The sequence below is a fragment of the Dama dama genome, chromosome 8 (assembly GCF_033118175.1).
Source record: "Dama dama isolate Ldn47 chromosome 8, ASM3311817v1, whole genome shotgun sequence".
NCBI lineage: Eukaryota > Metazoa > Chordata > Mammalia > Artiodactyla > Cervidae > Dama > Dama dama.
The window spans coordinates 31672307-31696065 of record NC_083688.1 but is presented as its reverse complement, the minus strand read 5'-3'; the positions used below and the strand labels follow the sequence as shown (position 1 = coordinate 31696065).

The window sequence follows — 23759 nt, the reverse complement described above, 5'->3', positions numbered from 1 at the left end:
TAATGAGACAGGACCCAAGCTGACCATTACAGGCCCTTTTCCTACACAAAGTACTATCACTTTGCAATAAAAAGTTCAGGGCACGTTGCAAACTGGAAATAGTGCACTGCCATGACTTTTTCTTTCTACCAGTATATAAAGTCAGATCCTTTGGACAAAAGCTGCATTAGAAATAAAACATGAAGTCTTGGCTTTCTTTGCCATCCATGAACTAGTGTGTCTTCTGTCCTTCAGTTGTGTCTGACTCTTTGTGACCCCATGAACTGTAGGCCATCAGGCTTCTCTGTCCATAGAATTCTCCAGGCAAGAATACTAGAGTGGGTAGCCATTCTGTTCTCCAGGGGATCCTCCCAACCCAGGGATCGAACCTGGGTCTTCTACACTGCAGGCACATTCTCTACCATCTAAGCCACCAGGAATTGATGTCAATTTTGGGGCTAAATACTTTCTAATTTAAATCAAAGAAGGTCTTGAGAGCCAAATTATTGAAGATTTGGTATCAACTGTAAAGATTAAAATCATTGGAGTTTTAAAAATAAATAATAAACCAATATAACTGCTAACTTTTATACTTTATACTTTTGCATCAAAAGTAGTGTTTGTAAACAAGTCGCGGCAGACTCTCTGAGAATAACATGTAAGTTCTTTTTCATCCTTTTTTCATATCTTGATCAACTTTGTTTTGTAAGAAAGTCAAGCTGTTGTACAGATAAAGATATAAAGGAATGTCATGGTGTTTGAAGATTAACATGCATATGTACTCTGGCAAATATATTAATTTAATTTTAATTTGATAGCATGATATTCATGTACACCTCCCCAATGTATTTTGGTTAAAAGATTTTAAATGTAGTAAAAATGTTAAATAGCTTACTGAAAGCCTATGCAAATGACAAATGAACATACTAGACAAAAATCACTGCCTTCATGTACTTGTCAAGATCTAATTTGTTACAGAGTTAACTCTTGAAACTACTTCCTGAGAGTATTTTGGTTGGGGAATAATAATCATATCATTATTATATTATCATTATTATTAGCTTTTAGGCCTTCTAGGTTTGGGGGTTATTAATTAAAAAATATTCAATCCTCAGTACTGTTATTTAACTTCAAAGTGAATCAATGGTTAGCTTCTCCATTCCAGTTTTACTACGCATTGTAGGATAGGCTGCTGAGATAATCTTTGAAGGCAAGTATAGCACTGGTAGATCGATTACTCTACAGCGTGTGTTAAACAATGCATTTGTTCTTTACCTGCTCTTAATGTGCTGCAGTGATCCAATACATTGGAACCTTCCATTCACCATAATGGCCAACCTTGTACAGAGAGCCTCACATTCTTCCATGCTGAAAGGCAGAATCATGTCAGCATTCTGGGCACAGAAAATTGGCTTAAGTTCATAAGCATAAGTTTAACTCTTTTCTTTATGGCACCTTAGAAATACTGTTTGAATATTTGAGTCCCTTAAACTGTCTTTTCCTTTGAAGAACAAAAAAATCTTTTAACATATAATGTAAATGTCTTTGCATAGGGTTTATTACTGTTTCTTTTCAAACTTGAGGCCATCTTGCTCACCTGGATTGCTGCTCTATCAAACAGTATTTCTTTCAAGCTCTTTCAAGCTTTGAATTAAGACCTACATTTCGTACGAAATATTTCCAAAATAATACTAAGTTGTTTTCATCATGCCTTATACTCAATATTCAGATAACTTTTTTTTTTTTTTTTTTTGGTCACACCCTACAGCATGCAAGATCTTAGTTCCCTGACCAGAGAGCAAACCTGTGCCCCCTGCAATGGAAGCACAGAGTCTTAACCACTGGGCCACCAGGGAAGTCCCTCAGTTAGCTTTTATGTTTTTGTATTTATAACCAGTTAACCTGTACTTGATTATATAATTCTGACTTCATGGACTATGATACTGGAGGAGATCTTAGGTATCATCTTGAGATCTTAGGTCCACTTAAACACAAAAGTTAATGGAAAATCAGTGATTGGCTTCAGAACATATACTGTGGTTGGGGGCAAGGTTAGTATATAGGATATAAATAAGTCTTAGTTCTAAACATATCTAGTTCTTTTTCTAACTATATGATCATTATAATGAAAGGATAAACTTAATACAAGGCCAATCTTATAAGAAAGGCATAGATAAAAAGCTTTAGTAGCTTTTTTACTTAGTTGATTGGAAGGGTCTACTTCATGGAGGGGGCATGTGGACTAGTTCTTAAAGGATTAGTAAGATTAGAATTTGGAAAGATTTTGTGTAAAGACCAACTCTAGTAGAAAGCACAGCAAAGATAGGACATGGTGATAGGAAAGGGCAGGAGGGAGTGTATGTGGAACCATGAATCACTCAGATTGATTGACTGGAAGAAAAGACCAGAAAGTTAGACGAGGTTGGATAATAAAAGGCCTTGCACACTAAGCCAAAACTTGCTAAATTTTATGTGATAGGCAATAGGGAGGAATGATTGAGTTAAGAGGGTCAAAAGTTATGGAAATTTTATTTTTTAATAGAGTGCTAGGCCCTGTCCAACCGCAATAGCTGGGATCTCACCAGGAAATCCTCTTGACTTGCTCTTTTGACTATGAACATAAAATACTTTAATCCAATTGCAGAATTCACTCTCAGTATATGTTACACAGGATTATGTCCCCTCATTTGTCATCTGACTCTAAAGTTCCACACCCAATTTACCTATGAGAAGTGAGGATGACGGAACATTTATTCTGGACTTCTTCTGAAATGATCTTCCAGAGGTGCCGTTTTGACTTAGGATCCATTCCAGAGCTTGGTTCATCCTTAATAGAAAGTTACAAGAAGAATTTATCAAATTAATTAAATTTTGATGAGGTTCTTTACATGAATCATTGCATCTCACTTGCCTAGAACAGAAATCACTTTTCGAGGTCCTGTGACTAACTTGTTTTATACTTAATGGGCTTCTTTCTGCTGCTGTCAAAAAGCTCAAAATTAATCATTTTAAATTGTCAATCTGTTTAAAAAAGCGCCTCAGTGAAGTTGACACTCTGTTACTTTACACATGTCTCTTATATTTCTTGGAAAAAAATCTGCTTCAATTACTGACAAAGCCAGAGTTTTGATATTTAATACTATATCATCACATATATATCTGAAGCTACATCAACAAGATTGCTGCCTTGGTCCTGATGGTAGAATTGTGCCTATGAGTGATAGATAATATGCCATGTGAAGCACAGAGAATGCAATTTTTTTGTTAATATGATTGAGGTGTATTTTCAGTTTTATGTTATTAATTGAAATTTAATACTCCTGGGGGAAATAAAAGCAAGATTTGCAGAAAATGCCAAATAGAAAGATATAAATTACATTTTAAAATAAATGACATTTTGAAAAATTATTCAGGCATAAACTTAGAAATGTAGCAATGGAGAAGCTAAACAAGCAATAATAGATCTTGACAGACGATTAAAAAAATCAAACTGTAGGTCAAGATTAAGTAAAAATTAAAAATATATGTCTGAAATGGAAAGTATGCAGATAGGATCAACAGAGGTTTATTTTTATAGCAAGGGGTTAATTTGAAATTAAGAGAAAGAAATGAGTATTAGTTTGGGGAAACAGTAAAGATTATATTGTCACTGTTCCTACTTTTGAAGACAATGGCATATATAGTAAATATATATAAAAAATATATAGTATCTTTCTCTCATGGTCTGATTTCAATTTAGCTCATTAACGCATAATATTTGCATAGAGCTTTTTAACATTTTAAAGCACTTTACATCTATTATCTCATAGAGGTGCCTAAGGATTGTTTTCTTCAATTTAAGGGACACTTATACAATAGAATTCCATTATAAATGTCGATTGGCAGGAACATAATGCATTATATGCTTCCGGTATTATAAAGAGAGGCCTTATGCATTACTCTAACTGGGCAGTTTAAATGATTTGATCTTCTATATTACTTAATCCCTGAAATAATGTGGTGATTTATAACTGGTGATTTTATTGCATAGTTAAGCCTCTTTTGAAGTTTTGGAAGTCCCTGAATGAAGGGGCTCTTCCAGAATAAGGGCAGCTTATTTCTCTGAAATAAACACTTCACAAGGTTTGGCTTGGGGAACAGAATGCTATGTCACCCCTAGGGTAACTTATATTTCCAGGTGATCAATTTAATTTTTCAGATTTTAATCAAAATATTAACATGACATGTATTTCTTGCTTTCAAAAAATTCAGGTAAAATAGAATGGCATATTTTCAAGATTGCATCTCAAGCTAGGTAACTCATGTTTTTAAGCAACAAGGAGATAACATTTTAGCACAACACATTGTCCTAAATCGTATATTTCCTTTTTAGTAGAAGTTGGAAAATGTGTTAATTCACCTGACCAGTTACCAATACAACTGATTTCGTCAATAACTGGGAATCAAATTCTGTCATAGTTTTACATACTCATCTGAACATCCTGAATTTATTTCAGCTACTTCCTATTCCTATGTTTCCTCTGAAATTACCTGAGCCATAGCTTCAGACAAAAAATATTTTTGAGGGCATATTATTATGGCAACAAATTGCCTGGTATAAATTTCCTTAATGAGACAGTATATGTGAAGTGCTTTACAAAATAACCAGCATAGTGATTCCCAATCCAGGAATCGAGTAGCAGTCTCCTGCATTGCAGGTGGATTCTTCACCAGATGAGCTACCAGGGCAGCCCCTAATGAGACCTCAGTAAGTGCTTATTGCAATAATGATAATGAAATGTTATATACACAATTGAATATGTGATTCTAAATGGGCAGTAGCCTTTTTCATAATGATCCTCTTACCAGCAACAGAATGGAAGGTTTCCCTATCAAGGCCAGTGCAGTAGACAATTTTCTTTTTGTGCCGTAACTACACATAGAGGTAACTTTGTCCTTGTAGGGCAGCAGGTGAAGTCTCCCAAGGAGTTTTTGAACAGTCTGTGGGTGGAAAAAAGGACTTGTTGATTTTCCCTCACCAAAACCCTTAAAGCATTAAATGGGAAAAGAGCTACTTGTGAACAGAAAGTTTTATAATGGAGAAATACATATTTTAGTTTTATTTTCAAAGGTTCACTTAAAGATGAATAGTTCATTTAGAGATAAATGCAATTCTGTGGAGGCTCATTCATAAACAGGATTTCTTGTCCCCCCAATACATGTGCGTGTATGTGTGTATGTGTTTACAATGGTTCTTTCTGCTGTATTGACACAGGATTTACTTTTAAGCTTCAAAGAGCTAAAACAGAATCCATCCCTTTACAAGGCAGGTTTCTTATTGATTGTCATCACTGTTTCATCTTTTTTCTTACTGTGGGGTGAGCTGTCACAAAGGCTTTAGGTCTATTTAAAAATGACCCAGTATCAAAACTGTAGTGTATTAACTTAGGAATCTTGGGTCTTGTGGCTATTTAAGTAGTTAAATAGCTCTGGCAAATAGTGGAATCCTAGGAGGATTTAAGTAGTCCCCGAGGGTTGCAAAAATAGAGAAAACTGCCCAAAAGATTAGTCCTTCCATTAAAAAGGCAAATAATTGCAGTGAGGTACAAAAGCACATTTCAAAAACCAAATTGTAACCTATTCAATTTCACTTGGGCATTTTGTGCATGCTCAGTCGGACACTCAGTTGTGTCCAACTCTCTGATACCCTATGGACCCACCAGGCTCCTCTGCCCATGAGATTCTCCAGGAAAGAATACTGGAGTCGGTTGTCATTCTATCCTCTAGGGGATCTTCTCAACCCAGGGATCTAACCTACATCTTCTGTTTCTCCTGCACTGGTAGGCGGATTCTTTACCACAAGCCACTTGGGAAGCCCATTTTGTAGGTAGTTCCAAGTTTCAATGGTTATATGAACACTAAAAGATATATAAGCATTCACCAACCAAGGCTCAGTCCAGAGCCTAAGGCAAATCTCATTCTTTATTCTACAGTTTTTAAAAGATAATGGAATAAATACGGGCCAAGATGTTTCTAAAGCTGAGTTCATAGGTGCGTTTATGATATATATATATATATATAATATCAAGCTAATACTGCCTCCATTATCACTGTCAGGAGAAAATTGTCATAGTTTTCCAGATATCAACTTGGTCTTGAGGGTGGGTGGATGGGAAGCATAAACAAAAATGGTTTTCAAATAAACTAGTTCTTCACATTTATACTCACTTCTTTAATATCTTTTTCTGGAATTCCATGTATTCTAGCATAGAAATATAAATGTTCTTCTATGGTTACCAGGTCATCCAAAGCATCTTCCTGAGGACAGTAGCCAATTAATGAGCTGTTAGAGTTAATGTGAGCCAGAGACCTGAATAAAAAGCATCAAAAACATGAATGACTTTCTAAAGATGTTTCCCTCCTAGCCCTCAGACGCTGGGTATGTGTGCATGCTAAGTCACTGCAGTTGTGTCTGACTTCATGCGATCCTATGGACTGCAGCCTGCCAGACTCCTCTGTCCATGGGGTTTTCCAGGCAAGAATACTGGAGTGGCTTGCTGTTCTCTCCTCCAGGGTATCTTTACAACTCAGGGATCGAATCCACACCTGTTACGTCTACCTGCTTTGGCAGGTGGGTTCTTTACCACTAGCGCCACCTGGGAAGCCCCTCAGATGTTGAGAGGGTAGTTCTGTTTGGGTTGTGGCAATTGGTGAGTTGTAAAAAGACGTAAAATGATCCCACCATCATAGTCACACTGAAAAATTTAAAAATTTCCACTCACTTGAGTAGCTGGTTTTTTCCTAAGGATTTCATAATATAACCACAAAATAACATCAAAAGTTCACTTTAATTATTTTTCTCATTTAATTACATTTTGTTTGGTAATTTGAAGCAATTGTTTTTCATACCCAGTCTTATTTCTGATCAGAATGTTTCCACTTGTAGGAATTATGTCTCCAGTCAGCATCTTGAAGATGGTGGTTTTTCCTGCTCCATTCACCCCAAGAAGTCCAAAGCACTGGTTTGAGGGAGAAAAAAAAAAGATGTAAACTAATTCAAACCAAAGACACGTTTCTATTATATCTCTTTTCTTCCTTTCCTTTGGTGAAATAAATTATCAAGAAAAATAAATCACTGGATATTGCAGTGCTTTGTTGGCATTGGATAAAGCTTTCACTTTTAAAACAAATGGGTACTTAAGTATCTTTTTCTCCTTTAACCATCTGAATATTTGTGTATATACCTAGGACTTGTTTTTACATATTATACTCTAGCATGCCTCTGTGTGACATGATAGAATATCCAATAAGGCAGATGTGCTAACCTGACAAAGTAACTGCATTTACAAATTTAAAATTATTCACAGAAAATCACAACTTTACTAAATAAGTAACTGAAGAAATAATCTCTTTATCCGATTGAATAAATTTGATGCGTTTAGTTTGCAGCCCGCCTCGGCAAAAACGGAAATACCCACATTCTCTTTCTGCTTTCAAAGCTGTCTTACTATTGCTGCTATGAACACAGCAATAATATGAATATGAATGCAATTCTAGGACCTCAGTTCTGACAACTGACTTCTATATGCTGTCTTTTGAAGAGGCCTAAAAACTAAGAGTTGAAAAGAGCTCCCTGAACAGACTTCTTGACTGAAAGTCCATTCAAGAAGGATACTAACTTGGGAAGGGGGTCAGGATACGGTGAGTCCTCCCTGCCAAGAGGGGAAGGTTACAGGATAAGTATCACACAGACACATGTAAATTATATATATATAGAATTCATCAAAATATTCAAAGACTGACTTCATATTTCTAGAAAAAAATTAAGGAAAGACAAAATTTTTGTCACTTACCATGTCAACATAAAGGATGCATGCATGCCTGCATGCTCAGTCATATCCAACTCTTTTGCGACCCCCATGGACTGCAGCCTGCCAGGCTCCTCTGTCCATGGAATTTTCCAGGCAAGAATACTGGAGTGGGTTGCCATTTCCTCCTCCATATAAAGGATTGTTAGAAACAAAACATTGTTCCTTACCTCCCCAGCAGGTATCCCAATGCTGATGTTGTTTACAGCTATAATCTTTTTGTGGATAAGTTGGTAAGTCTTTGTGAGACGATGGAGTTGGACCAGGTCATAATTATTTGCACCTTTCTCAACTCTAAATCTTTCAGCCTGCACATCTTCATCTTCATCTATTGTCTCAATAACAGATGAAGAGCTAAATTTTCTAAAGAAGAGCCTAAAAAATGAACCCGATGATTTGGCATCAATAATTTTGAAATGACACCAACTCGGTTTTGACATCATTTTAAAGGTTCTCACTTCACAAAAGTGTGCCAAGTTTGTTTTAAATTTTTTATGCATTTTGCTAAATAACTTAAAAATTAGCATGGGTGTTCTTTATAATAACACTTGTTATCATATTTGAGAAACAGATTTTGCTTTCAATGACTTAAATACTTACAGATTCCCTATTACAAGTCAGAATCTTAATTTCAGTAACCGGGAACTTTAGTTTGGGTTTGAAAGTTACTCCTAACAGAGAGACCAGAGTCATTAGTAGGACTCAACACTTAGAAGACCATGATCAATGATCATTGTTTTTTTTTAATTTGTCCTATTTATTCTTTGGTCATCAATAACACTAATGTAATTCTATAGTCTTTTTTTTTTTTTTTTTTTACTATGAGTGTCTTGCCTAGGACCTAGCCAATATATTAAGGTTATCAGTCCTGAAAACTCTAAGAAATCTCAAACCCACTTCAGTATCTTGTCTACTGAATACCAAAAACACAAAACCAACAAGTCAATTTAGGTCTTCCTCCCAATGTCCCTGTTTCTTTTAATGACATCCCTAGAGATTCCAATTGTGATGTTTTCTTTGAATCTTCCCCATTCTAAAATCCACTAATGCAGTCAGCATCCTAATACTGTAAATACCTTAAAAACAGCCAGTTATTAATCATTTTCTGTTTCTGTTACCATCATAGGCTTTCATTTTCTTTCTCACTAGGTTTATCAGGGAACCTCAAACCACGCCATTGTCTCTGAATCTTTCCTTCTAGTCTGCACTACCTCCACAAAATCACAGCTCCTAAAGCACCATTTGATTGTTGGTCTCTGTTAAAAAACCTTCAATGTGCTACTATTAATATTTGTTTATTGTGTAAAGTCCAAGCTATCACTCTTTAACCAAGCAATCAGTATACTCCATAATTTTTCAACCCCATGCTTCAGCTCCTACTCTTTCATTATATTTAGTCTATGCTCTAATCAAATTTTATTACTTATTTCTCAAATATGCCCCCCCATTTTTCTATCTTTGTTTTTGTCTTTTCTTTTATTAATTTAAATCTTAATTTCCAATAAGTAATACATGCACTTCATTCATTAAAATTAAAATGGTACTAAAGAATATTTAGTGAAAAGTCTCCTTCAAATACATACAGTTTTTTAGCAGACGCATTCATAATTAGAAATAGTTTATGCATACAAATGCATAAAAATGTATTTCCCTTTTAAAACTCAAATGGTAATATACTTCATGTGTAGCTCTGAAACTTGCATTTCTCACTTAACAAATATTAGAAGTAATTCCAAATATTACATAGTGAACTGCATCATTCTTTCTAATGGCTACATAGTGTTTCACTTATAAATTATGAACATAATTTATTTAACCAGTCCCAAATACAGTACATTTAAGTTATTTCCATTCTTTTGCTATTAGGAATGGTTACTATGATGAATAAATTTATATATACATAGTTCTGCATATTTGTTAGCATATCTGTAGGGAAAATTCCTAGGAATAGAATTGTTGGGTCAATGATGTTTATTTATGATTCTGTCATCATTTTACTCAGTCTTCTTTTTATGAATATATTACTAATATCTACATACACAATTCTCTTTTCCCACTTCTACTTTCTATCCTTCTAAACACAACTCAAAGACTGTATCTTATGTTTCTGTACATGTTTTCTCTCTACCACTGAATCTTGATCTCTTTTAGGCTAACAACTGGGCTAATTTAATTTTACTACTTCATTTTACAATACTTGCAGAACCATAATAAGGCTTGAGAACTATTTACTGAATGAAAGAGATTGTGAATTGTGCTACAACTTTTAAAGTTTTTTGAGCAAAACATTTCCATTTCACTAATGGAAAAGCTTACACTATTGACCGTTCTCTGAACATTTTGCATTGAGTTTTGTCATGGATGTCAAACACTGTTTTCATTGTATTTACCTGAGTTTATTTATTAGCCACTCATTGATTAAAAGTCGCAATAAAAAGAACATGGTTCCCTGAGAAACTAAAGCCACAAACATTGCACCTAGTTTATCCATCTCAAAGGTTTCACTTGGATACTCCACTCCATATGCTTTTAAGAAGTCTAGGACCGACTGTTGTTGAGAAAGTTCGATCAAACCATAGCCAAAACAGAATTGTGGGAAAATCAGGAAAATGCGCTTGAGGGTTTCAGAAATAAGTTCTAAAGTCTGAAATAAGAGAAAAAAAAAAGTTCAGTGTTAAGTTTTCAACAAATTGATGAAAATGTGAAACTAGATGTAGATAAATACTGAAACTTGAGAAGCTTATCTAGATTGGTAATTATTGCAAGTACATGCTGAATTTACATATAAACATTTACTATAACCAAACGGTGGAGATTTATTACCAAAATAAAAGCAGAAAAGGATTATATACATTTTTGAGATGGTCTAAGGCATCAGGCCAAACCCTGGGGACTTCAGAGTGTAGTAATAGCAAGGGTACTGGGGTCTGATAGAGTATCTGTGGGGCTTCCCTGGTGGCTCAGGTGATAAAGAATCTGCCTGCATGTGGGAGACCCAGGTTCAGCCCCTGGGTTGGGAAGATCCCCTGGAGAAGGGAATGGCTATCCACTCTAGTATTCTTGCCTGGGGAATTCCATGGAGAGAGGAGCCTGGCGGGCTACAGTCCATGGGGTCACAAAGAGTTGTACACGACTGAGCAACTAACACATAGGTAGATGCCTGAGTAAAGAGGGATTTAGTAAAGTTTTGGAACTAAGGTAATTCCTACTTGAAGAGGGAATAAAATGGTAAAATGATATGGAAGGAGAAACAATCTATCTCAAAGAGGAGCAAATGGCACATTTTCATGCTATTCATACTTGGGACCAACCACTTGCAGCTCATGAATTTTCTTATTCCTCCTGGAGTATGCTTGTCTATTCCTTCCTTCATTTTCTCTTTATTCTTTTCCATTCAATTGTCCAGCATTGTTAGGGCTTCCCTCCTCACTAATCATAATTGTTAGCTATGAGTGGAAAGTGATGCTTACAAAGAAGTAGATTCCACTACATGACTGAAAGGGAATGGGTTGGGTTTTTTCTCTATGGATGTTCAAATGAATCTTAACTCATAGTCATACAACTAAGACATGTTGTCTTTGTCCCTACCATACCATAACAATTTATTAATAAGTAAGAAGTTTAGCTGACTGATTGGCTGCATGATTTCTCTACTGCCATACAAAGTATCTGACTGAATATCTCCATTCCCCTACTCAAGCCCTATCAAAATGTCAATAGTTTTGTCATTGCATAAATACAATCAGGGAGCCAAATCCTTTGAGCTGTTTTGTAGATACTGAAACCCCAGGTGGTAGAAGTTAACTTATAAGCTGCCCACAAGCACAAAGACCCCAGATGACTGGAACTGGAAGACTGATGAGATTGAACCCAATTACCTGACCACCAACCAATCAGAAGAATGTCCATGAGCTGATCACATACCCCACAACCTCATCTCCCTCACCCTGTCTTTAATAAAAACCCTTCTCTGAAAGCCACTAGGGGAATTTATGTCCTTCAAGCCTTAGCTGACTGACTCCTTGCTTGGTGCTCTACAATAAAATGATGCCTGTGTTTCACCAGAAAATACAGAGACATTAAACTAGATACATACTACCAGAGACATTAAATTAAAAATTCTAAAAAAGAATTTTTAAAGGCCATAGTTTCCCCTCCACTACATTTAATACAATCAAATGAAATTCCTCTATTCTATTCAGAGAATGCGAAATACAAAAAAATCTTTCCATCTTGAACATGTTGAAGCATTTGATCCAATCACTGAAGTTTAGCAGACTAATAAAGGACCTTACCGTATCATTAGGCTTTTCCTTGGAAAGAAAGTATACCACCGACAGGGAAACAATGGAATTGATGCCAAAAAAAAGGTTGATGCAGACGTAAGTGATGAAAGCCATTCCTGTATCATGGAAGAACCCAGCCAGCAAGTACATCCAAGAAAATGTGGCATACCTTTATATTAATAATACTAAGAATTAAAATCATACCATGATTACTCTTTTACTAAATAAATAAATAGCTTAGATGGTGTTCCAAAGTGAAAATAAACATTAGGATGAGTCGTCAAGCCTTGTAATTAGACCTCTTTTTTATCTCTCTTTTTAACAACAGCCAAAAAAAAAAAAAAAAAAATCGGAAGCACACACTTTTTTTTACCCCTACAATAAAGATGTTATGTATTTTACAATGTCACCATATGACTAAATCATGAAGTGTACTTTTAAGGAATCTTGAGTAGTCATTACAACCACAGATTAATTTTTACTTGTGAAGAGTCAGACATGACTGAGTGACTAAACAATACAATACTGGTACCTCACTCAGGCAAGATTTTTTTTTTGAATGGAAATATGAGTTTAATAGATATATATATTATAATTTAAAGTTGAGAAAAAAATGACATCATTGTTGGCTAGCTAAGAAGACAGAGCATGCTTAGAAGTTGCATGTCCTGTTTTGAGCAAACTCTTGAGTAACCTTTGGGGTAAAGAAGTAAAACTAGAGACAGATCCTTCATCAGCTAAAATTGCTAACTAAATGGATACTACTCATGCATTCAGGGCAAAAAGAACTGCTACTAAAGTATTGATATTGAACTGTACTACTCGTATTAATTACCCTAATTCAGAAACAACTTTATGTCTGTGTTCTTAGGCATCCATAATAATAAAAATAAATATACATGAATATATTCACTTTTTAACATCATATATATTTATATATACTCACAATTTGTTAATACATAAATTCACACACGTCTATACATTTTTCTGATCATTTTAAAGACTCCATTCATTGTAAATTAAATTACGAATGTAAATTGTTAAGTGTGACATTCGGCACCCAGTAAGTGCTCATTAATAATAGGTATACTATTAATAACAACATTAATTTTCACAAGTATTACACTTTACAAACTATGGACTAGCAAGTGTAATATATTGCTAATCATTACTCATGGCTAATGAAACCCCAAGACATTTGTAAATTAGCTAATGAGATTTAGGTTTGCATCTAGGAGCATTTAATTCTATAAATTCTTCTTTCACCACAGCTTACCCAAACAGCAGAAGTAGGAGAGATACAGCGCTTAGGTTGTTTTCACTGTAGAAGGCAGGTAACTTGAAGATTGCAATGACACCAATTGAAAACGCCACGGGCACCAAGTAGAAGGCCTGCGGGAATATGCAAAACAACGTTTAACATATGGCAAGCTTTTTCTTTTTTTGAATCAATAGCCCATCTAGTTTAAAACTGTAACAAAATGACCTAGAAACACTTCAAGAAATGAATTATTATCTATGTTCTTGTTGCTTGTAATGTTCAGTTCATTTTACACTGATCTCACTCTTGAATTCATCTCCTGCAATAAGAGGTCAAGTCAGTCTCCATCTTTATAGAGAGACTCCGAGTCCCTGGCGTTCCTGCCTCCAGACTTTGAGACTTGGGATCATTTGATGACAGAGGTTCCGTGAAAAAGATAAGACAGCCAGGTATCTTGGTATTAGATTCAGTCCTCAAAGTATTGATTTTATTTTGAATGCTGGAACTCTCTCAGATGGCTGATTTCTAAGGCTTGGTGAGCAGTGTGACTGATAACCACTCTGTGGTTATCAGAGCCATTCTGTGCAAAACAGCAGGACAGTGGGTACTACACATTCTTGGAATCACAGGGATATGAACAAAGAATTCAGTGTTTCATTGGCAAGAGAAATAGTAAATGCTGAGGAGTTTGCGGCAAGATGTACACAATGAAAGAGATGGTAATTTAATTAGAGAGGAAAAGGTCCTAAAATTGGAATGAGGACCAGAAATATAATAACAGAATCTGAGTAGTAAGTAGCCCTTCATAGGAGTGTGCACTTTAAGCTTTCTTGACACATTAAAGCTCCAATTAAGTCAACAGGACTCATTACTGGTTTTTTTTTAAGATTTGACTTCTACAACAAATGCATTTCAGACCTCACTGGAGTCATTAACCAAATGGATAGGCAGTTAATTACTCTTCAGTCCTTCAAGCCAATGGTCTTTATAGCAACTCAGACAATTTTGCCATAATTACCAGGCAAATACATACCCATCCCAGGCATTTGGTCAATGCTGGCACATTTGGAGTCAAGAAAAACCATCTGAACTTTGAGACCAATTTATGCAAATAAGAGAGTTATCAATGAAATTCATCCCTTATTTTCCCTATTAATCTTCTCTAATGTGTCATTCATCAGAGGCTATTACTTCAGATCTTTCACTATTAGTTGATTAAATTTTTATAAGCTTGTTTATATGTTGCCACTAGGCAAGACTATTCTGCTTTAAGCTTCCATTTCTCTCAATTCAAACTTCAACATACTTAAAATAACCTGGTGAAGGGGTTGGAGCATATTTTCCAAGTTCCACTCCCAAGATACAGATCACATTGTCTGGAGTGAGGACCAGTGACCTGCATTCTAGCAAATGTCCTGGGGAATCTGATGCAAGGTCCTCAGACCATGGAGATAAGGGCAAGGCAGGTAGATTTCTCTTTCTTCCAACCACTGGATGAATATAAGCCTGATGCAAATTTTTTTCTTTCATTTACTGTCTTTGTGGTAATAATCTGAACAAACTGAAACAAGTAAGTCTCAAACATAAAACTGTCATCTTGGAGAAGGAAATGGCAACCCACTCCAATATTCTTGCCTGGGAAATTCCATGGACAGAGGAGACTGGTCTCCCCAACCCCTGCCCTCTGTCAAAGCTGTGATCCCTATTTCCAGCAGCTTTCAGCAGGATGCCTGAGAAATAAAGTGTAAACTTGTTTAAAAAAAAAAAACTGTCTTCTAGAGTTGGACTATAAAAAAGGCTGAGCGCTGAAGAATTGATCTTTTGCACTGTGGTGCTGGAGAAGACTCTTGACAGTCCCTTGGACTGTAAGGCGATCAAACCAGTCAGCCCTAAATGAAATCAACTCTGAATATTTGTTGGAAGGACTGATGCTGAAGATGAAGCTACTATACTTTGGCCACTTGATGAGAAGAGCCGATTCACTGGAAAAGACTTTGATGCTGGGAAAGATTGAGGGGAGGAGGAGAAGGGGACAACAGAAGATGAGATGGTTGGATGGCATCATGGACTCAATGGACATGAGTTTGAGAAAACTCTGGGAGACAGTGAAGGAGGGGAAGTCTGTTGTGCTGCAGTCCATGGGGTTGTAAAAAAATCAGACACGAACGACTTAGCAGTTGTACAACAACAACTATCCAAATCAGCCCTGTCTTTCTTGCAAAGACACAAGTGACTCACCATGTCATAAATGAAGTTGGTTACCCAGTAGCAGGTGACACTGATGCCTGAAATGTGTTGCAGCTGCTTGGCTTTTGTCTGATGCTCCCGCACAACGTAGGTGACAAAGCTGGCAGTGGTGACAGAGTAGCCCATCAGGATGGAAAGGGCCACTAAAATATCGATCAAGCTGCTCATTCTGCAGTGAGCAATAGGGGAGGAGAGCACACATAAGTTTGGGGAACTCTTTTCCTTTCAGGAAGATTCATGGAAAAAGCCATCAACAAAACAGTACAAGAGTTGGCTGTGACACAAATAAGTCTTCCTACAGGGCAGCCGGATAATATCTTCCACATGACTCGGCTATGACCCTGGGATAAATAGCTTGAATGCATCTGAATCGACTAGGGATACTTGATAGAAAAACCTGAGTCTCCAAGGGTTACAGGGTATATGCAAGAGATACATAGATCTTGAGCATAGATATCATACAATACTTAAATGCTATGCAGGGAAGTTGAAATGATGAAGCATTTATGCACTTGACCTATAAAAGCAGTAGATTCTGTGAAGCTACAGTCAACAAGCTCTACTTCACAACCTCACTCTACACGCTTTCAGAAACTGCCTTTTTATCCCAGTCAGTGACTTATATTACCAGCTCTTCTGGATTAACATTCATTCAGATACAACTGTGATTTCTAATTATAGCACTTCTCAATATGCCAAGGAGAAAGGAGTCAGGCCAGATCTTTCTGCTTACGTGGCTTGTTCTTGATCTTGCACTCCTGGATAAGGATGGCTATACATGATGATACCTTAAAGAGGAGACAGTTCTTTTCATTAGTATGTATTCAGTTAATCAGAAACACTAATTTTTATACATGCTACTGTATAAAATAGGTAACTAATAAGAACCTACTGCATAGCACAGACAGGGAACTGTACTCAGTACTCTGTAATGGCCTATATAGGAAAAGAATCTTAAAAAACCAAGAGGGTGGATACATGTATATGTATAACTGATTCACTTTGCAAACACCTGAAACTAACATAGCACTATAAATCAAGTATACTCCAATAAAACTTTTAAAAAGGAATACTAATATTTTTCCACGAATAATATGTAATACTTGCAAAAGAATTTTACTTTGGTGATTATCTTTTAAAATGAAATGATTCCCTCTGCCCCCCAACCCCAATCTCATCAATACCACACAACTGATGGCACTCAAATGCACACAGAAAAAAACCCAAACCATTTTTCACATTGTGCTTGGAATTTGGGGGGAAGGGACAGGAATTTACACTTTTTATATAGCATGCTTCCCATCTACTACATTTAAGTTATTATTTTCCAGCTTCTTCTCTCCATCTGTCAATAGGTATGTTTGTATTAAAACACTCTAGAAATGTATGACATTTGAAGAAACAAGTCAAAGGGAGACCAGTTACATGAGGATCTCCTAAAGAACAGACACTTTCCACCCCACCTATGCTGTCTGAGTAACTTTAGAAACAGTAGGGGTAGGAGTGAGGATATCTCCTATGTACTTTTTCCCGTATAGTCAAAAGCTGAGCATGAACTTTCTCACTTACTGCTTATATAGTATATGTTCATTATATTAGATATTAAGACCCTTTCATGGTACCAAATATAGATTATTCTAAAGCTCTATTCTTTCCATTAACTTAAATTAATAATTTTTACTAAGTAGATTATGACATGTTTTGAGGTTAAAATCTGCAACTGTTCTGTATTGAAGGAAAATATATAAAAGTTAAAGCAAAACAAAGAAACTAACAGCAATAATAATCAACTTGACATATAATTTTAATTAAATCATTGGGGGAAAGCACCTTTCTTTTGTGCAAATTAATGGGTTGTCTTTTACTGAGAATTAATTTTCCTTGGGACCTACTTAAACCTTGTTGCTGGATTATAATATAGACAAGAGCAAGTCTCTTATTCCTGACTTATATTGATATTTTGGAATCAAGAAATACTCTATTTCACCACAGAAATCTTTACAAATACATTTACTCCAATATGAAAAATGCTGCTGAAACATTTTTTTCTATATCTTTGGCAGCAGCATCAAGTTATCAGAGTTTGGAATCTATATTACCATCTTTTCTGTGGGTTCTATCAACTACCACAGTCTTGAGTACAGTGAGTAGTCGATGAATGCTGATTGACTCTAATAAAACCTCAAAATTTCAATTATCCCCCCATATGTAATATACAGTAAAAATAACACATTTTCTGTAGTTTCTACACTTGTAAGCCTAAAATGAGTAACTTCCCGTTGACCAATGCTAGTAATGCAATAAGAATAAACATTAGGGTAGAGAGAACAATGTGTCAATATTTTTGGAGAAGAGCTGGGTTGTACAACATTTGCTATTGAAAACAAGTAAATTTGCATTCTAGGGGAAGAAAACAGAATTTTCAAGTTAAATTAACCACTAGAGGGAACCACATGAATATAACAGATATTGACTTGCAAAGGAAAGCTAATTAAAAGGTTTTTATTAGCATGTTAAAATTCAGAGAATCAATTTTAGAACTAAAGGCAAAATCTCAATTCATGTAGAATCCAACAAAGATGGCTTAAAACAGCTCATGTAGTAGGGGGAGGTGGCAGGAGGCTATTTGAACTGATTTATAAAAACAACATTATTATGGTATATCCCATATACTCATTACAATATAATAAAAGTATTTTACGGTGACATGGCTTTCTTCTTTGAAAGAAAACAAGCTCCTTACTGATAGGGTAGAAAGTTACCACTTTCACAAGACTATAAGAAAAGTTAATAAAAAAATAGAAGGCACACTACTACCAGTCTCCACATGTAATGCAAGCTAAGCCTTATTTTTTAATTAAAAACATTTCCTTTTAGGGTCAATACATAAAGTTTATGTTCCAGAATTCTTAATTCTTTATACTCTGTAACTTAGAACTACAAGCCTGCCAGGATCCAGGGCGATTCTGACTGTTTTCATCTTGGTAAAGAACACGAATAATAAATGAAACCTGAATAAAGGTTTCAAAAGCTGACTCTTCAAAGTGGCACTGTCTCTTTTTCTTACCTATATACCTTTGCAACGCTTCTTCCTAGTCATTTCTATGGTTCCTGTACTGTCACAGCAACAAACATCTTTTGTTCTCAGTAAGACATCCTAGTGAAAGTCAAACATTGAATAGTATTTCAAACCAGGTTACACTAGACTCACCTGGCTTTACTCATCATTTAACTTAATTTACCACTTTTGACTACACCCTTTATTGATGCTCTGGATCTAAGCACTATCTATCAAACTTGTTATTTTCTTCATGGTTCCTGCTGCTAGGAAAATGTCAAAGCAGTGGGGAAAAATACTGTTTTCTCAGAAATGAAGACTCTGAAAGATTCTGTCTCTAGAATGAGTATTCGACTACAGTTTACTTCCACAATTGCCAGAACACCCAGCACATGCTATTATGCCTGACAGTAGGGAGGTGAAAGAAGAGAAGACAACAGCATTTCTTTTTTAAACAGTCTGTTAGCCTATTTATTAGGCTGTTGACAAGCAAATATGTTACTTTATTTTCTCCATCTTTATTATTATTTTGGGGATCTATATGGGAAAATAATCTGAGCAAGGCTTAAGAAGATGAAATGGAGAGTAATTGAATTAGAAAAAAAAAATCAGCCTCTTTTGAATTCCAAACCCTTTAAAAAAACTATATGGAAGGGACTTCTCTGGTGGCCCAGTTGGCTAAGACTCCATGTTCCCAATACAAAGGGCCCAGGTTCAATCCCTGGTCAAAGAACTAGATCCCACATGCTGCAACTAACAGATCCCATGTGCTGCAACTAAGACCTGCTGCAGCCAAATAAAGAAGTAAATATTTTTAAAAAATGACTATGCGGAAGCTTCTTGAGAAACCCCAGAAGTAGACTTTGTTGAGTATAGAGAAATATTGGGAAAATGAAGCGGCAGGAGCCAAGCAAACCTGGGTTCAAATCCCACTTCTGATTCCCAGAGAAATAACAGTAGGAAACAATACTACTCATCACAAGAGGGTGCTAAGTATTAGCAATATTTTACACACAGCATGCGTCCTTATGGTAAATACTCAATTAATGGTAACACTTCGTTTCTGGTAGAACTTCTAAAGTTTTGATTTCACATTTAGATTTGTGTATAATATTTATTAACACTATCACTTTATTTTTTAGCCTATGTACAAGTAAATAGCTATAAAATGCTTTCCTGTGAGATATAGCTACGAGGTATGAGAACAGAAATACGTATAAAGTCAGCATTATTATCCTGACTTGATAAACAAAGAAGCTAAATTAACTTGAAATTGAGGGGATTATCCAGAATGTTCCATCTGGTGGTAGTATTACTTCTAAACTCCTTTTAAAGATCTATGGTTTACATACCATAAAACAACTGCCACAGGGAGGAAACGGGGTCTAATGCACATTTTCACATGGAGAATAGCAAGAGATTCAATACAAGGAGCTTCTATGTAAATAACTTTACCATGTCGGGCAGCATCGTATTTTGACATGTTAACTCGCAGGAGGAAATTATTCAGGCTGTTGAGGTAAGCTGGAAGGGAGTGATAGCCTTCTGGATCATACCATACCTGTAACATCCCAAAAGAAGACAAGATCAGTATGGTGTTCAAATAAATTAGGCAGTCTTTATATCTTACAGACTATATAATTTATATTTAAAATAAGTGCACTAGTTTCCTCAGTAACTTATTTCATCTTGGCAGATTATGAACCATCCACCAGAGTGCGGATCACAGAACTCTAAGTTTCCAATCTAGAGATGGGTGGAGATCATAAAAACAACTTTTTCCTACTTGATAGCACCAAGTTATTAGTTATCCTAGACTTTCTCTACAGGTAAAGCTTGAAATAAACAGAAGTCATTATTATCTTCATCTCTATGACTGGTCTATGGTGATTCTGGAACTAGAACTAAGATAATCTGTCTCTTAATAATAATAATAATAAAAACAAATGGCATATAGGCCAGGCTGTAGAAAGAAATAAAATATTAATACATATACAAGCATTGTGTCCTTAGCAACAAGATTGATAACCTTGAAATACCCCCACTAGAGAAAAGGGAACCCTCTTACACTGTTGGTGGGAATGCAAACTAGTACAGCCGCTATGGAGAACAGTGTGGAGATTTCTTAAAAAACTGGAAATAGAACTACCATATGGCCCAGCAATCCCACTTCTGGGCATACACACCGAGGAAACCAGATCTGAAAGAGACACGTGCACCACAATGTTCATCGCAGCACTGTTTATAATAGCCAGGACATGGAAGCAACCTAGATGCCCATCAGCAGATGAATGGATAAGGAAGCTGTGGTACATATACACCATGGAATATTACTCAGCCATTAAAAAGAATTCATTTGAACCAGTTCTAATGAGATGGATGAAACTGGAGCCCATTATACAGAGTGAAGTAAGCCAGAAAGATAAAGAACATTACAGCATACTAACACATATATATGGGATTTAGAAAGATGGTAATGACAACCCTATATGCAAAACAGAAAAAGAGACACAGAAGTACAGAACAGACTTTTGAACTCTGTGGGAGAAGGTGAGGGTGGGATGTTTCGAAAGAACAGCATGTATATTGTCTATGGTGAAACAGATCACCAGCCCAGGTGGGATGCATGAGACAAGTGCTCGGGCCTGGTGCACTGGGAAGACCCAGAGGAATCGGGTGGAGAGGGAGGTGGGAGGGGGGATCGGGATGGGGAATACGTGTAAATCTATGGCTGATTCATATCAATGTATGACAAAACCCACTGAAAAAAATAAATAAATAAATAAAGGGAAAAAACTAAAAAAAAAAAAGAAATACCCCCACTAAATTTTTATACCTAGTTACAACCCAAAAGAAAGTGAGTTACTTTATCTTCTATGTCAAAAGGAAAGGGATATTTAGCAATTTAAAATATTGTTGTTGCTTATTCGCTCAGTCATGTCCAGCTATCCCTGACCCCATGGACTATCCCTGACCCCATGGACTCTCCCTGACCCCTGACACCAGGCTCCTGTGTCCATGGAATTTTCCAGGGTTGCCATTTCCTTCTCCAGGGGATCTTCTTGAACCAGGGATCAAACCCATGTCTCCTGCACTGGCAGACACTGGCAGGCAGACTCTTTACCACTGAGCCACCAGGGAAGCCCATATTTAAAATATTGGTATACCTCCAATCAAGAAAGGCAGTTAGTAATTCGAAATTACAAATCTGATTTAAAGAGAAATTATTTAATGTTAGAACTCCCTTATATAAGAATATTTACTCTTATGTGTGGAGAGAGGAAGAAAAGAAACAAGGGGGAGCATTCAAGTCCCTGGCACTCCTATTTACATTCTATATGACCTTACAAAAGCCAGCTAAAGCACACTCAGTAGTACCTATCTCTCAGGGATGTTACGGGGACGTATAGGTAGTTGGTATAAAATGTTACACGAGTGCTTCGTTTATGAGTCACTAAATGAGTATTTGTTTCTTCACTTTCCACAAGTTTGTACTTGTCTCTTACTAACAAATGAGAAATATGTTATGACCAATTCAAGATTTAAAGATTACTTGTGATCATATGGGTAATCATATGTGTCTGATTCTGTGACTCTAGCTTGTTTCAAATTCAAAGCATAGATATAGTCTAGAAGGAAAAACACCAACAGAATTGTTTATATCCATCAAATTATTAAGTGTCCATGTTCTTTAAAAGCATTGCCTGGTGGCTCAGATAGCAAAGAATCTGCCTGCAGTGTAGGAGACCTGGGTTCGATCTCTGGATAAAGAAGATTCCCTGGAGAAGGGAATGGCTACCCACTTGCCTAGAGAATTCCATGGACAGAGGTGCCTGGTGTGCTACAGTCCACAGGGTCAGAAAGAGTCGGACACGACTGAGTGATTAACACACAAGAAGCAAAGCTCAATGTCTATGACACATATACAAGGAAAAATGCCTAAAACATCAATGTATAGTTAACAAAATATTACCAAGGGGCTATACCCATCACTCAGGCTGAGAAACAGAAATTGCCAGCATCTAGAACATCTTCTCTTTGACACTCTGTGTCCTTTCAAATCATAATGTGCTCTCTCAGCTCTGGATTATATGGTAGTTTTGCTTACTCTCAAAGTTTATAGTAAATGCAATTATAGTTGTGTATTCCTTTCTGTTTTTGCTTTTGCCTACTAATAGTGCTTGGAAGAGTTAGCCTACTTATTGTATGGAAATTAATTCATTTATTTTCATGGCTGAGAGTTCTATTGAATGGGTATATAACGATTTATTTATTTATGCTATTGTGTATGGACATTTGGGGTTGCATTTTCAGCTAATATGAGACATGCTACTATGTGCATTTTTGTATATGTAACCGGATACTTAGATCATGGTATGACTTTATTTTTGGGGGCACCAAAATCACTGCAGATGGTGACTGCAGCCATGAAATTAAAAGACACTTACTCCTTGGAAGGAAAGTTATGACCAATTTAGACAGCATATTGAAAAGCAGAGACATTACTTTGTCAACAAAGGTCCGTCTAGTCAAGGCTGTGGTTTTTCCAGTAGTCATGTATTGATGTGATAGTTGGACTCTAAAGAAATCTGAGCACTGAAGAAATGGTGCTTTTGAACTGTGGTGTTGGAGAAGACTCTTGAGAGTCCCTTGGATGGCAAGGAGATCCAACCAGTCCATCCTAAAGGGAATCAGTCCTGAATACTCATTGGAAGGACTGATAACTGAAGCTGAAACTCCAATATTTTGGCCCCCTGATGAGAAGAGCTGACTCATTTGAAAAGACCCTGATGCTGGGGAAGGTTGAAGGCAGAAGGAGAAGGGGACAACAGAGGATGAGATGGTTGGATGGCATCACCAACTCAATGGACATGAGTTTGAGTAAACTCTGGGAGTTGGTGATGGACAGGGAGGCCCGGTGTGCTGCAGTTCATAGGGTCACAAAGAGTCGGACACGACTGAGCAACTGAACTGAACTGAACTGAACTGGGTACTAGTATACACACACTTCTTTAGGTTAAATACACAAGATTGGAACCACTGTATTATGGAGTATACATTATTTCAAATGCTTTTCAAAT

At 36.3% G+C, this 23759-nt stretch overlaps 1 protein-coding gene across 1 annotated transcript in view; it reads right to left on the bottom strand.

Annotated features, from left to right (window-relative positions):
- ABCA12 (ATP binding cassette subfamily A member 12) overlaps positions 1-23759 on the bottom strand; it is a 200489-nt gene that overhangs the window by 6767 nt on the left and 169963 nt on the right. The window contains exons 39-50 of the mRNA XM_061148811.1: positions 20134-20239; positions 16354-16408; positions 15612-15789; positions 13389-13504; positions 12122-12281; positions 10217-10470; positions 7997-8201; positions 6868-6977; positions 6187-6328; positions 4825-4959; positions 2703-2806; positions 1255-1347 (exon numbers count right to left, since the gene is read on the bottom strand). Coding sequence (XP_061004794.1) covers positions 1255-1347; positions 2703-2806; positions 4825-4959; positions 6187-6328; positions 6868-6977; positions 7997-8201; positions 10217-10470; positions 12122-12281; positions 13389-13504; positions 15612-15789; positions 16354-16408; positions 20134-20239 — 1658 coding nt within the window. The remainder of the gene's footprint in view (positions 1-1254; positions 1348-2702; positions 2807-4824; positions 4960-6186; positions 6329-6867; positions 6978-7996; positions 8202-10216; positions 10471-12121; positions 12282-13388; positions 13505-15611; positions 15790-16353; positions 16409-20133; positions 20240-23759) is intronic.